Below are 13087 nucleotides of genomic sequence, written 5' to 3'. Positions count from 1 at the left end.
ACGGCCAAACAGTTTTATTTTTGTTTCATCAAACCAGAGGACATTTCTCCAAAAAGTATGATCTTTGTCCCTATGTGCAGTAGCAAACTGTAGTCTGGCTTTTTTTATGGCGGTTTCGGAGCAGTGGCTTCCTTGCTGAGTGGCCTTTCAGGTTATGTCGATATACGATATTGTCACGGTCATCATAAGAAGCGGACCAAGGTGCAGCGTTGTGAGCGTACATATTCCTCTTTATTAGAAATGTCGCCAAAAAAAAACATAAACAATACTAAACAACTGTGAAGCTTAACAGGGCTATGAATGCCTCTAACAAAGTCAACTACCCACACTGAAAAAAGGGAAAATGGCTACCTAAGTATGATTCCCAATCAGAGACAACGATAGACAGCTGTCCCTGATCGAGAACCATACCCGGCCAAAACATCTAAATAAATTAATATAGAAAACAAAACATAGAATGCCCACCCCACATCACACCCTGACCTAACCAAATAGAGAAATAAAACGGCTCTCTAAGGTCAGGGAGTAACAGATATAAGACACATTTTTCTGTGGATATAGATACTTTTGTACCTGTTTCCTCCAGCATCTTCACAGGGTCCTTTGCTGTTCTGGGATTGATTTGCACTTTTCACACCAAAGTACGTTCATCTCTAGGAGACAGAACGCGTCTCCTTCATGAGTGGTATGACGGCTGCGTGGTCCCAAGGTGTTTATACTTCGGTATTATGGTTTGTACAGATGAACGTGGTACCTTCAGGCATTTGGAAATTGCTCCCAAGGATGAACCAGAGGTTTTGGCTGATTTCTTTTGATTTTCTCATGATGTCAAGCAAAGAGGCACTGAGTTTGAAGGCAGGCCTTGAAATACATCCACAGGTACACCTCCGATTGACTCAAATGATGTCAATTAGCCTACCAGAAGCTTCTAAAGCCATGACATCATTTTCTGGAATTGTCCAAGCTGTTTAAAGGCACAGTCAACTTACTGTATGTAAACTGGAATTGTGAATTATAAGTTAAATAATCTGTCTGTAAACAATTGTTTGAAAAATGACTTGTGTCATGCACAAAGTCGATGTCCTAACCGACTTGCCAAAACTATAGTTTGTTAACAAGAAATTTGTGGATTCTTTGAAAAATGAGTTTTAATGACCCCAACCTAAGTGAATGTAAACTTCCGACTTCAACTGTAACTACGTTGACTGAAATTATACCATCAATGTATACTAATAGTGTGATTTATGCAACAAATATGCACGTATGAATGCAGATACTCTGATCGCTCAGTGCAGAAACCAGCAGGAGTGTCGCTGTACAACGCAATAATCCAGACCCGTATGCAAAGTAAATTGAATGTAAAGGAATAGAGTTCCAAGAATAATAACCATAGTCATAATGATTATGTACAATATTTAAGGTCTGACTGCCAGCGCAAGTCACTACTGTGATTGGAATGACCTTTAAGATTTAGCCCATCACTGATAGTATGCATAATTCCAGCGTTCTCATGAGCCGCACGACGCTCAGGGAAAATGACTATCGGTATCGATCCGGCACTCAACAATAAAGGTGTGCAGATAGACTGAAGCACTCGACGCATCGTGATAACACCATCTCCTGCTCATGGTTAGAGAACATTGCCACTCACTCCTGTATACCCAACGCATTACCTGTATGCTAGCCTAGCATAGGCTACCTCCTTCTTGTATGTCCGGGGATGATTCCTCATGATGGGCTGTGTGTTCACGGAGCGCGCCGAATCTGCCCAAAAGCTGGTTTTGGGAACAAACGAGTAGCTAGCTTGATGATAGGCTACTCCCAAGGCTAATTCTACTTGGCTAGCTAGATTGTATCCACTATTGACAGACAACAGTAGAGCAGCAACGCGGTTGATCCCTGGAGCAGCCTAACAAGGTAGCGTCGATGCAGAGCAAGAGGCCAGCGCATAGTAGCTGTTGCAGCTGTCACGAACCGGCTCAAAGCCCGTAACAAAGGGAGACAACGTGGAGATAAGGAGTAACAAAATATATATTTATTAACTACAGCAACTAAGGAAAATATACAATGGTGTGTGTAATCAGTAATCAGTAGTGTAAGTGAGTGTTTTGCATGCATGAATGTGTTGAAAGGTGCCAAAGCAAACAAACAAAAGGCCACCAGAACCACAACACAATCTACAAAGGTGTCTGCATGGAGAGAGTCTCTTCCATGAATGTGGAAGAGGTCTATTTATCCTGGGAGACACCTGGCCCAGGTGTTTCCCATAAAGCTGACGACCCACCGGCATCCTAATAAGGAAACAAGAACAAAGACAGAATACGGCAGACAGAGTGGGAGGGTCGTCACACAGCAAACAGCAGCAGGATGAGAGAGCAGATGCATATAGCGTAAATACCCACCCAATAAGGTAGGTGTGATTGATACTAGTGTCTATTGGGATGCGTCAGCTGATGCGGGGCACCCAGGTTTCCTTTCTGAACTGGCTCCACTTAATTTTCCCCGCAATCTCCTCAGCAAATCGCAGTGTGATATACTGAACTTGCTATCTCTGCAGTGCGTGTGTGTCCTTAGACACAACTTGTCCTATCAGATGTGTCCAGACATGAGTCACACATCACTGGCAAACACAGTGCTCTGTGGATGAGGTACCACTTCACATAACATAGCTCTGACACATAGACCTTGCACCAGACTAGCCAATGTTAGCCTAGCGCCACAACCATGTCGTTTTAGCTGGTCACATTAATGAAACTTAAATTCATGGAATTGACCATTGAAAAACTAAAGCTATAGTCTCACTTTTTTTTTGTCTTTAGTCCACTATGAAAAGGATGAAGTGTTCAAATGGGTTGGGATCAAATGACTGCAGACTCTTCCTCTGGTGTACAGATCAAGTCAGACACACTGCCTGTTTATGATTTTCAACAGTGGGCTCTCCTCTCAGAATGCGACAGTGAATGACCTGAGCTAGCCATTTACAGAGCATAGACAAATATTGGTAGTAGAATGGCCTTACTAAAGAGCTCAGCGACTTTAACGTGGCAACGTCATAGGATGCCACCTTTCCAACAAGTCAGTTTGTCAAATTTCTGCCCTGATAGAGCTGCCCCAGTCAACTGTAAGTGCTGTCATTGTGAAGTGGAAACATCTAGGAGCAACAACGGCTCAGCCGCGAAGTGGTATGACACACAAGCTCACAGAATGGGCCCGTTGAGTGCTGAAGTGTGTAGCATGTAAAAATAGTTTGTCCTCGGTTGCAACACTCACTACCGAGTTCCAAACTGCCTCTGGAGCAGCCTCAGACAAGCCTAAGATCACCATGCACAATGCCAAGCGTCAGCTGGAGTGGTGTAAAGCTCGCCGCCATTGGACTTTTGAGCGGTGGGAAACGCGTTCTCTGGGATGATGTATCACACTTCACCATCTGGCAGTCCGAAGGACAAATGTGGGTTTGGTGGATGCCAGGAGAACGCTACCTGCCCCAATGCATAGTGCCAACTGTAAAGTTTGGTGGAGGAGGAATAATGGTCTGGGGCTGTTTTTCATGGTTCAGGCTAGGTCCCTTAGTTCTGGTGAAGGGAAATCTTAACGCTACAACATACAGTGACATTCTTGATGATTCTGTGCTTCCAACTTTGTGGCAACAGTTTGGGGAAGGCCTTTCCTGTTTCAGCATGACAATGCCCCTGTGCACAAAGGTCCATACAGAAATTGCTTGCCGAGATCGTTGGGGAAGGACTTGACTGGCCTGCACAGAACCCTGAGTCTGTGTTTACACAGGTGCCTAATTCTGATATTTTTCCCACTCATGGGCAAAAGAACTGATCTGATTGGTATCTGATTGGTATATCTGATTGCCTTTGTAAACACAGCCATATAGGCACATTCTTCTCTTCTCCTCTACCCTGCAACTCTTCCCCGGGTCATTGGTGTACAAGCAATTGTGGATAGGGGGTACCTAGTTAGTTGCATAACTGAATGCATTCAACCGAAATGTGTCTTCCACATTTAACCCAACCGCTCTGAATCAGAGATGTGGTTTCTGTCAATATACCTGGGGAAATAATGGTTAAAGGTCATTATCATATGATTTCTGAGTAACAATTAAGTACCTTACTCTGTTTTCAATTAAAATGGCCCAAAAAAGTATAATTGCTTCTCAGCAAAGATACATTTCTCAAGCAATAAGTTTGGGAGTAGTCTGAGTGGGGAGGGGACAACTGAAAACTAGCTGTTATTGGCAGAGGTTTGGAACTCTGTTTTTTATTGTCACCATGGAAGGCCAAAACTCCATCCCACCAACACAGGCAGACATTTCAGGAGGCCTTTTCAAACAGCTCTTATACTAAAAGGGCTTCACCATCGGTTTCATAATTTCACAGTATTATTCCAACCTCTTAGTGTGGAAATATATATAAAACACAGGACATCACGTTTTTAACTGCACTGGGCCTTTAATAAACAACTATAAGGGCCCCATAAAATTGTTGGGTACTTTCCAGAATTTTGTTTTCTCTGTTGTATTTTTTCTGTTCTTTTTTTTATTTTTACTCTCAATATTGCAATTATCCATAGAGAAACAATGAAAACAACGAAAATTGGAGTTTGCCAAAAGGAGTTTGCCAAAAGGCACCTAAAGGACTCTCAGACCATGAGAAACTGGATTCTCTGGTCTGATGAAACCAAGATTGAACTCTATGACCATCACGTCTGGAGGAAGTATGGTGGTGGCAGCATCATGCTGTGGGGATGTTTTTCAGAGGCAGAGACTAGTCAGGATCGAGGGGAAGATGAACAGATTAAAGTACAGGGAGATCCTTGATGAAAACCTGCTCCAGAGCACTCAGGACCTCAGACTGGGGTGAAGGTTTAGCTTCCAACAGGACAACGACCCTAAGCACACAGCCAAGATAATGCAGGAGTGGATTGACCTGAAAATAGCTGTGCAGCGATGCTCCCCATCCAACCTGACAGAACTTGAGAGGATCTGCAGAGAAGAATGGGAGAAACTCAACAAATACAGATGTGCCAAGCTTCTCGTGTCATACCCAAGAAGACTCGAGGCTGTAATAACTGCCAAAGGTGAAGGGTTTGAATGTGAAATTTCATTATTTAAAAAAAAAAAGTATTAGGGAAAAATTAATTATATCAAATTTAGAAGAAGGCTATAATGTAGAAAAATGTGGAAAAAATTAAGGGGTCTGAATACTTTCCGAATGAACTGTTTGTGACGGACTTACCATTCATGAGCTGGGCATAAAAAAACAAAAGTCTAATTTGTCCGCTCGAGGCATAAAAAAAATACCAAATTCACAGAAAAATGTGTCTGTTTATGCTAGACATTAGTTTATTTTTGCATGGGTGCGTCACAAACCACCTCCCACCACCGATGAAGGCCTTCCGCATCAGCGGTGGGAGGTGGCAGGGCTACAGCGGTCTTTGTCAGACCAGGAGACATCTAGAGAAGCGTCCGAACTGTTTAGCCTACAAATGAATATGACCCCTCCTATGGAAAGATGCGACTCCCACGAACACGATGGTGCACTGTAGGGAAGTGTCATTTCCATGTCAAAGGTATACAGGTCATTCTATGGTAAAATATACACACTGGTCCATTCCACATGTGTGTGTTTCAGCTCGTCATTTGAGGACCATGTGGCCAGTGGCCCCTGCTGGCCCCCTCAGGCCTCTTGTTAAGTCAGAGGTGATTCATGCCTCCCAACCCCTCTACCCAACGCAGGTTTGAAACTTAATAACCAAGGTTTTATGTCCTTCTGACATCAGTCAGTGTCAGTACGGCCCTCCTGTTCATAAACACTGTCTTCCTTTATAGACCAGCTCTGTCTGTGAACATCAGGCCACTGGGTCGTACACACTCTGACATCTGTGCACGCACGCACGCACACACCCACCCACCCACCCACACACACACCAGTGGAGGCTGCTGAGGGGAGGACGGCTCATAATAATGGCTGGAACGGAGTAGATGGAATGGCATCAAACACATGGAATCTGTTTGATGTATTTGATACCATTCCAGCTATCCCGCCCCAGCCGTTACCACGAGCCCGTCCTCCCCAATTAAGGTGCCACCAACCTCCTGTGACACAGACACAAACACTCAAGCATTCTCTCCAGCTGTCAGTACAGTGAGTACAGAGCCGTCTCTATACCCTGGTATCATAACGAACATCAAAATCTTTACTGCAATTAATCCATTTCATTATCAAATGTGCTCTTCCTTCACTTAATAAGCTAGCGGGTTAGGTTAAACTGACAGAGAAAAGCGGGTTAGGTTAAACTGACAGAGAAAAGCGGGTTAGGTTAAACTGACAGAGAAAAGCAGGTTAGGTTAAACTGACAGAGAAAAGCGGGTTAGGTTAAACTGACAGAGAAAAGCAGGTTAGGTTAAACTGACAGAGAAAAGCGGGTTAGGTTAAACTGACAGAGAAAAGCGGGTTAGGTTAAACTGACAGAGAAAAGCAGGTTAGGTTAAACTGACAGAGAAAAGCGGGTTAGGTTAAACTGACAGAGAAAAGCAGGTTAGGTTAAACTGACAGAGAAAAGCAGGTTAGGTTAAACTGACAGAGAAAAGCAGGTTAGGTTAAACTGACAGAGAAAAGCAGGTTAGGTTAAACTGACAGAGAAAAGCAGGTTAGGTTAAACTGACAGAGAAAAGCAGGTTAGGTTAAACTGACAGAGAAAAGCAGGTTAGGTTAAACTGACAGAGAAAAGCGGGTTAGGTTAAACTGACAGAGAAAAGCAGGTTAGGTTAAACTGACAGAGAAAAGCGGGTTAGGTTAAACTGACAGAGAAAAGCAGGTTAGGTTAAACTGACAGAGAAAAGCGGGTTAGGTTAAACTGACAGAGAAAAGCAGGTTAGGTTAAACTGACAGAGAAAAGCAGGTTAGGTTAAACTGACAGAGAAAAGCAGGTTAGGTTAAACTGACAGAGAAAAGCAGGTTAGGTTAAACTGACAGAGAAAAGCGGGTTAGGTTAAACTGACAGAGAAAAGCAGGTTAGGTTAAACTGACAGAGAAAAGCAGGTTAGGTTAAACTGACAGAGAAAAGCAGGTTAGGTTAAACTGACAGAGAAAAGCGGGTTAGGTTAAACTGACAGAGAAAAGCAGGTTAGGTTAAACTGACAGAGAAAAGCAGGTTAGGTTAAACTGACAGAGAAAAGCGGGTTAGGTTAAACTGACAGAGAAAAGCAGGTTAGGTTAAACTGACAGAGAAAAGCGGGTTAGGTTAAACTGACAGAGAAAAGCAGGTTAGGTTAAACTGACAGAGAAAAGCGGGTTAGGTTAAACTGACAGAGAAAAGCAGGTTAGGTTAAACTGACAGAGAAAAGCAGGTTAGGTTAAACTGACAGAGAAAAGCAGGTTAGGTTAAACTGACAGAGAAAAGCAGGTTAGGTTAAACTGACAGAGAAAAGCAGGTTAGGTTAAACTGACAGAGAAAAGCAGGTTAGGTTAAACTGACAGAGAAAAGCAGGTTAGGTTAAACTGACAGAGAAAAGCAGGTTAGGTTAAACTGACAGAGAAAAGCAGGTTAGGTTAAACTGACAGAGAAAAGCAGGTTAGGTTAAACTGACAGAGAAAAGCAGGTTAGGTTAAACTGACAGAGAAAAGCAGGTTAGGTTAAACTGACAGAGAAAAGCAGGTTAGGTTAAACTGACAGAGAAAAGCGGGTTAGGTTAAACTGACAGAGAAAAGCAGGTTAGGTTAAACTGACAGAGAAAAGCGGGTTAGGTTAAACTGACAGAGAAAAGCGGGTTAGGTTAAACTGACAGAGAAAAGAATGTGTTTGTGTGTGTGTGCATACTTGAGTGTGTGTGCTGGGTATAGGAAAGAATAGCGTTTTGGTCAAGGTGACTCGTGCATGTCCTAAATTCATTACTGGAAGCATGAGTCCGTGATCTTAGTGGTAGAACAGCTTGTGCCTGGGACTAATCCAATGATATCCGCTACCCCCTCCTCTCTCTCTGTTTCTCAGACCAGGTTTGTATATTGTCGTAAGAGAGTCTGTGTTTGTCTAGAGGAGGCTAAAGACCGGAGGAGAGGCGATGGAAACCAAGCTCTTCCTCTGCTCTCCTTGGTCAGACAGACAGGGTCTGAGAGACTCATCTGTGAATGGAGGGAAGAAGAGATGAGGGCAGTGAATGCAAGCCGGAGGCGACGAGTAGGTGGGATACTGTTGGATGTCGAGGCATGAGTGAGGCTCGAGGGGGAGTTGGAGAAGGTTAAGGCTGTTTATATGACAATAAAGTATCTTGAAGTATTTTAATTGCACTTTAATACAGTCGTATTTCATTTGAGAGTTGGGAGGGGGGAAGGAAGGTTGTGGGAGAAGGGGGAGGGAGGAGGGGTAGAGAGAGAGGGGGATGCTAGACTCCCCAGGCTGTCAGGTTGTCACCCACACGCCAGTCCAGCATTGCTGTGTTGAGTCTGAGGGAGGAGGGAGGAGGAGCAGGAGGACGGGTGTGTGTGTGTCTGGTGGGTGCGAAGGGTATATGCCAAGGCAAATGTCCCCATACACACATCTCGCACACCGACACACACACACTCACACCCTGTGACAGCGTGTTAGGTCTGTCACCCAGTCAAGAGCCAAATAGAACAACAACAAGGACTACCGTGTGGTTGCTATGGCAATGCTGAGGACTGAGACATGTGTGGGATAACAGCTATTTACCCTCTTGTGTTTAATGCCACATGAGCTTGGTTAATCATCCTAATAATCATTTAAGTGGCCTTAAATCATTTTACTGTGATGTTACCTTTCGCTCTTATTCAATCCTTCAGCCTTCATGCAAAGTTCACTTTTTTAAACTTTTTTTTTGACCAAATCTACAACATTTATGTAAATGAAATGTTATAGAGGTGTCCAGGCACTTTTTTTTGCAATTTCACTTGATTTTTGTCTGGACACCTCTATAACATATCATTTGCATTTAAAAAAAAAAAAGAGAGAGAGATTTGGTTAAAAGTGAAGTCCTTTAAATCAGCTCATTGAAGAGATTGATCTCCATACTGAGAAAGGAGAGAGGGTTTTCCTTTACCCTTCTATTCACTCCAGCACGTGAAGAACATGGTTTATGACTGGCTGATCAAGCGGTGTTGTTCCTTACAGGACAACATAGTGGTTCACATCGCTTCAAGTATCAAGTCATTCTTTCACTCAATTCCATGAAATGGACCTTTTCAAATGTTTGCCGTTACAATGCCTTAACAAATCTGATGAAAGGGAAAGGACAGAGAAGGGAAAGGAGAATGGGGGATACCTAGTCAGTTGTACAACAAGATTACATTTATTGTTCTACTGAAAATCCACAGGTTTGACCAATGTTGGTTATCGTAGAAGAATCGGACGCAGACACACACACAGACTAACACATACACACCCCCCGGAGAGAGAGGAATGTGTGTGTTTTCTGCAGTTTTCTGTATGTATGTATGTATGTGTGTTTGGTTTTTACTATCCTTGTGGGGACCAGACGTCCTCAGAAGAATAGTAAAACATGGAAAATTCCGACAAGTGGGGACATTTCGCCGGTCCCCACAAGGAAGAAGGCGGTTTTAGGCTTAGGGGTTAGGTTTAGTGTTAGCGTTACAATTAGAGTTAGGGGTTAGGAGTTAGGGTTCATGTTAGGGTTAGGTTAAGAGTTAAGGGTAGGTTTAGCGTTAGGGAAAATAGGATTTTGAATAGGAATCAATTGTTGGTCCCCAGAGGGCTAGTAAAACAAACATGTGTGCGTTGTTGTGTGTTCTGCAGTCACACAGCGCACACACAGCTGTAGGGTCCGCGGCCCCCGCCTGCCCCTCTAGGGGCCAGACTCAGGGCTCAGCACAATATACTTTCATCAATGTGGCACTCAAAGTCCCATTCCGTGCATTGCTATATACATTAAAGCCTGTCCGTGGCATCCCTCATACAGAGAGCTGTGGGAACAGGGAGCTTTCAGAGAGAGAGAGATCAGAGAGAGGGAGAGATCAGGAGGAGAAGGAGAGGTATACTACAGAGGTTCCTATTCACATCTTTATCCACACAACCTCTTTGTTTTCTCTCGTGCCTTGATGCTGTTTCATCCGTATTGTCACCCACTACAAACTTTACTCCTGGTTCAACTTCATTGTAAGGTTAAAACACGATGAAGAGTCATTTTAAATATTCCTTGGTGTTTAGTTATGTTTTCTTCTAAGGAGGGAGGGAGATGAAAGTTAGAGAGAGAGAGAACCACCTAAAAAAGAAGCGATTCCCAAACCTTCCATAACAAAGCCATCACCTACAGAGAGATTATCCTATATACGTAAGAGTCCCCCTAAGCAAGCTGAAGCTGGGGCTCTGTTCACAAACAGAGCCCACAGAGCCCCAGGACAGCATCAGCAATACAATTTGACCAACCAAATCATGAGAAATATACTTCAACTTTTGATACTTAAGTATTTTTAAAACCACATACTTTTAGACTTTTACTCAATTAGTATTTTACTGGGTGACTTTCACTTTTACTTGAGTCATTTTCTATTAAGGTATCTTTACTTTTACTCAATTATGACAATTGAGTACTTTTTCCACCAATGAGATAATGTCTAGATGCTTTTTATTGTGGAGATCAAGTTTATAAATTGCCTGGCTGGGCTGATGAGACAGCAGTCAGATGGAACAGAGTAAATAGGCATTTTAACGTCATAGATTTAGCCGGTGGTAACTTGTGGAATAGACACCGGCTGGAATGCCGTTTTAACCAATCAACATTCAGGATTAGACCCACCCGTTGTATAAACACGCATTCACACCGACATACATGTCCAATGTTTGAGACATTGGACCAGGGCCTGTGTACTATCCTATGTATCACACTGCAGAATGTGGGGTTGTCCTGTTGATGTTGGCCTACCAGTAAGACCAGGCTGTGTCTGGCAGGATAGCTTCTGGAGAGGAGAGGTACGTTTCCAAAGTTTCATTTGAATTTTGTGCTCCTGAAACTCCTCTGGCAACACACAGACTTGGTGAAAGGCAAATCATTTGTTACCACAGCGGCAACCACAAAATATCTTGTAAAGTATTCCTACCCGGCAGATTCCTACCCAGTACACACAAACACTTTCCCTCACACACACTCATGCACGCGCACGCACACACACACACACATGTCAGAGTCCTTTCTGAGTGTTATTTAGAGAGGGAAAATGTAGCTTCTGGGTTAGTTGAACCATAGAGTTGTGGGAGAGTTGAAACATTGTTTGAGGAGGGTCCAGATAACTAAACTCAAGGTTTGTAGTAAAATCCTTACATTTAAAAATAACAATTCATCTTTTCAATAGGCCATTCCATTAGTGGATGCGTTTATTGCTTAACCCTTTGATAGAAATCAAAGGATTACACATTATAGCAGTTCTCTGCTGATTTGGCTCTGCGGTGTACTGAGTAAAGGTTACAGAATAAAACACCACTCCTCGTACTATTCTCTATGCCTGTATGCATCTGCTAGTCATTCTTTATGGTACTTTCATATACTTGTTTTTATTTTTATAGACTGCATTATGTTGTTCATATAGTCTGGATCTAAAGCTGGCTGTCCACTCACATAAATAATGCCAATGTCGTCATTGTGATGAATGTACTATAAAGTTCTCTCACTGTTGGCCTATCTCCCTCCCTCTCGCTCTCTCTTTCTCTTTCCACCTCGTTTCCAAGAGAAGACTATGATCCTGTCATCCGTTTAATGTTTTTTTGTGATAAAAGTTTTTTTTTAAATGGTTTTATGTATAAAACAAGAGCTAATACATACTGACGTCTCTTTCTCCCCACTCTGTCCTCCCTCTCTCTTTCTCGTTTATCCTCCCATTAAATGTCCATATCTAATTCCCTCTCTCCCCCTGCTGTCCTGCCCCCCCCCCCCCTCCATCCAAAGACCTGTTTCTTCGTCTGGAGGCTCCGATGAACAACATCACCACGTCTCTGGGCCAGACGGCGGAGCTGCTGTGCCGTGTGTCCGGTAACCCCCTTCCCACGGTGCGCTGGCTGAAGAACGACGCTCCCGTGGTCCAAGAGCCTCGCCGGATCTCCTACCGGCCCACGACCTACGGATCGCGCCTCCGCATCCGTAACTTGGACACCACAGACACAGGCTATTTCCAGTGTGTGGCCACCAACAGCTACGGCACCGTCTCCACCACCGGAGTACTCTTCGTCAAGTTTGGTAAGATGACGCTATGAGGTAGTGGTTATAAAGGGGCTATGAGTATGAATAGTTCTGACTTTCTTACGAAGTGGCTTTATGTCTCCTGTCAAGTGCATGAACCTCACGATGAAATCAGGACGCAAACTCTGCATGACTCGTCGACAACAGCTCAATCAATTCAAGACTTCTTGCAGACATTTCTGCCTGGTTGATTTAATCAACGCTGGTGTAGTTACGTGTTGTCGTGAGGTCAGAGTTCGCTCTCTGCTTTGATCGAGTGAGCTTAGTGTAGATCTCTTCTTTTAAAACTGCCAGTACTTGGCCTGAGTTCTGGCAGACTGTATGGACAAGAGGTCTGGCTCTGGCAGCCTCCGACGGTCTGGGAGCAATTGTTCCCCCTGTTGTTAAAATTGTAAATCCTCCTGTTTTCTCTTCCAGATCCACTCCTAACCCCTCTGCCAGGAAGACCCTCTGCGTAAGTAGTCAATTTTCCCTCCGTACTTCATAAGTAGCTCCAATAACCCAACACAACACTGGCTCCTGTTGCAGAAGAGCGAGAGGGTGAAGAAAGATAAGTACTACTGAAGAAATCGAAGGAGGTGGTCATCCTTAAAGTGAAAGAATGAAGGGGAAAGGTTGTGTAAGAAAGTAATTAGTTGACAGTGCAAACAGTCGCGAAAGGGGAACCCACTGGGCACAGGCATCAGTTTAACAGCTAGTTTTGATTTGCATTTGGTTGAGTTGTCAACTAAGCAGAATTCAAGGTGAAATCAGCAGAACATTTCACCATGTCATTGGATTTAGGTTCAAATTTGGGCCCCAAAATTTTTTTAAGCCTAAATTCCCTTACGTTGATTCAACCATTTTTTGCCAGGTGGGAAGTGTTTCCATTGTGTC

At 43.5% G+C, this 13087-nt stretch overlaps 1 protein-coding gene across 2 annotated transcripts in view; it reads left to right on the top strand.

The window, feature by feature from the left end:
- Window positions 1-13087, top strand: part of LOC109898134 (inactive tyrosine-protein kinase transmembrane receptor ROR1) — a 172883-nt gene that overhangs the window by 123694 nt on the left and 36102 nt on the right. The window contains exons 1-3 of one of the 2 annotated variants that reach the window (XM_031833664.1): window positions 2331-2410; window positions 11921-12208; window positions 12629-12665. In XM_031833664.1, the coding sequence (XP_031689524.1) occupies window positions 11947-12208; window positions 12629-12665 (299 nt within the window). In that variant the 5' untranslated portion in view covers window positions 2331-2410; window positions 11921-11946. Of the gene's footprint in view, window positions 1-2330; window positions 2411-11920; window positions 12209-12628; window positions 12666-13087 lie in introns of those variants that run through there. The other variant, XM_020492951.2, reaches the window with a different exon arrangement.

This window comes from Oncorhynchus kisutch, linkage group LG10 (assembly GCF_002021735.2).
Source record: "Oncorhynchus kisutch isolate 150728-3 linkage group LG10, Okis_V2, whole genome shotgun sequence".
Taxonomy (NCBI): Eukaryota; Metazoa; Chordata; class Actinopteri; order Salmoniformes; family Salmonidae; genus Oncorhynchus; species Oncorhynchus kisutch.
The sequence above is the reverse complement of the archived record's forward strand: the minus strand, read 5'-3'. Positions and strand labels throughout refer to the sequence as shown.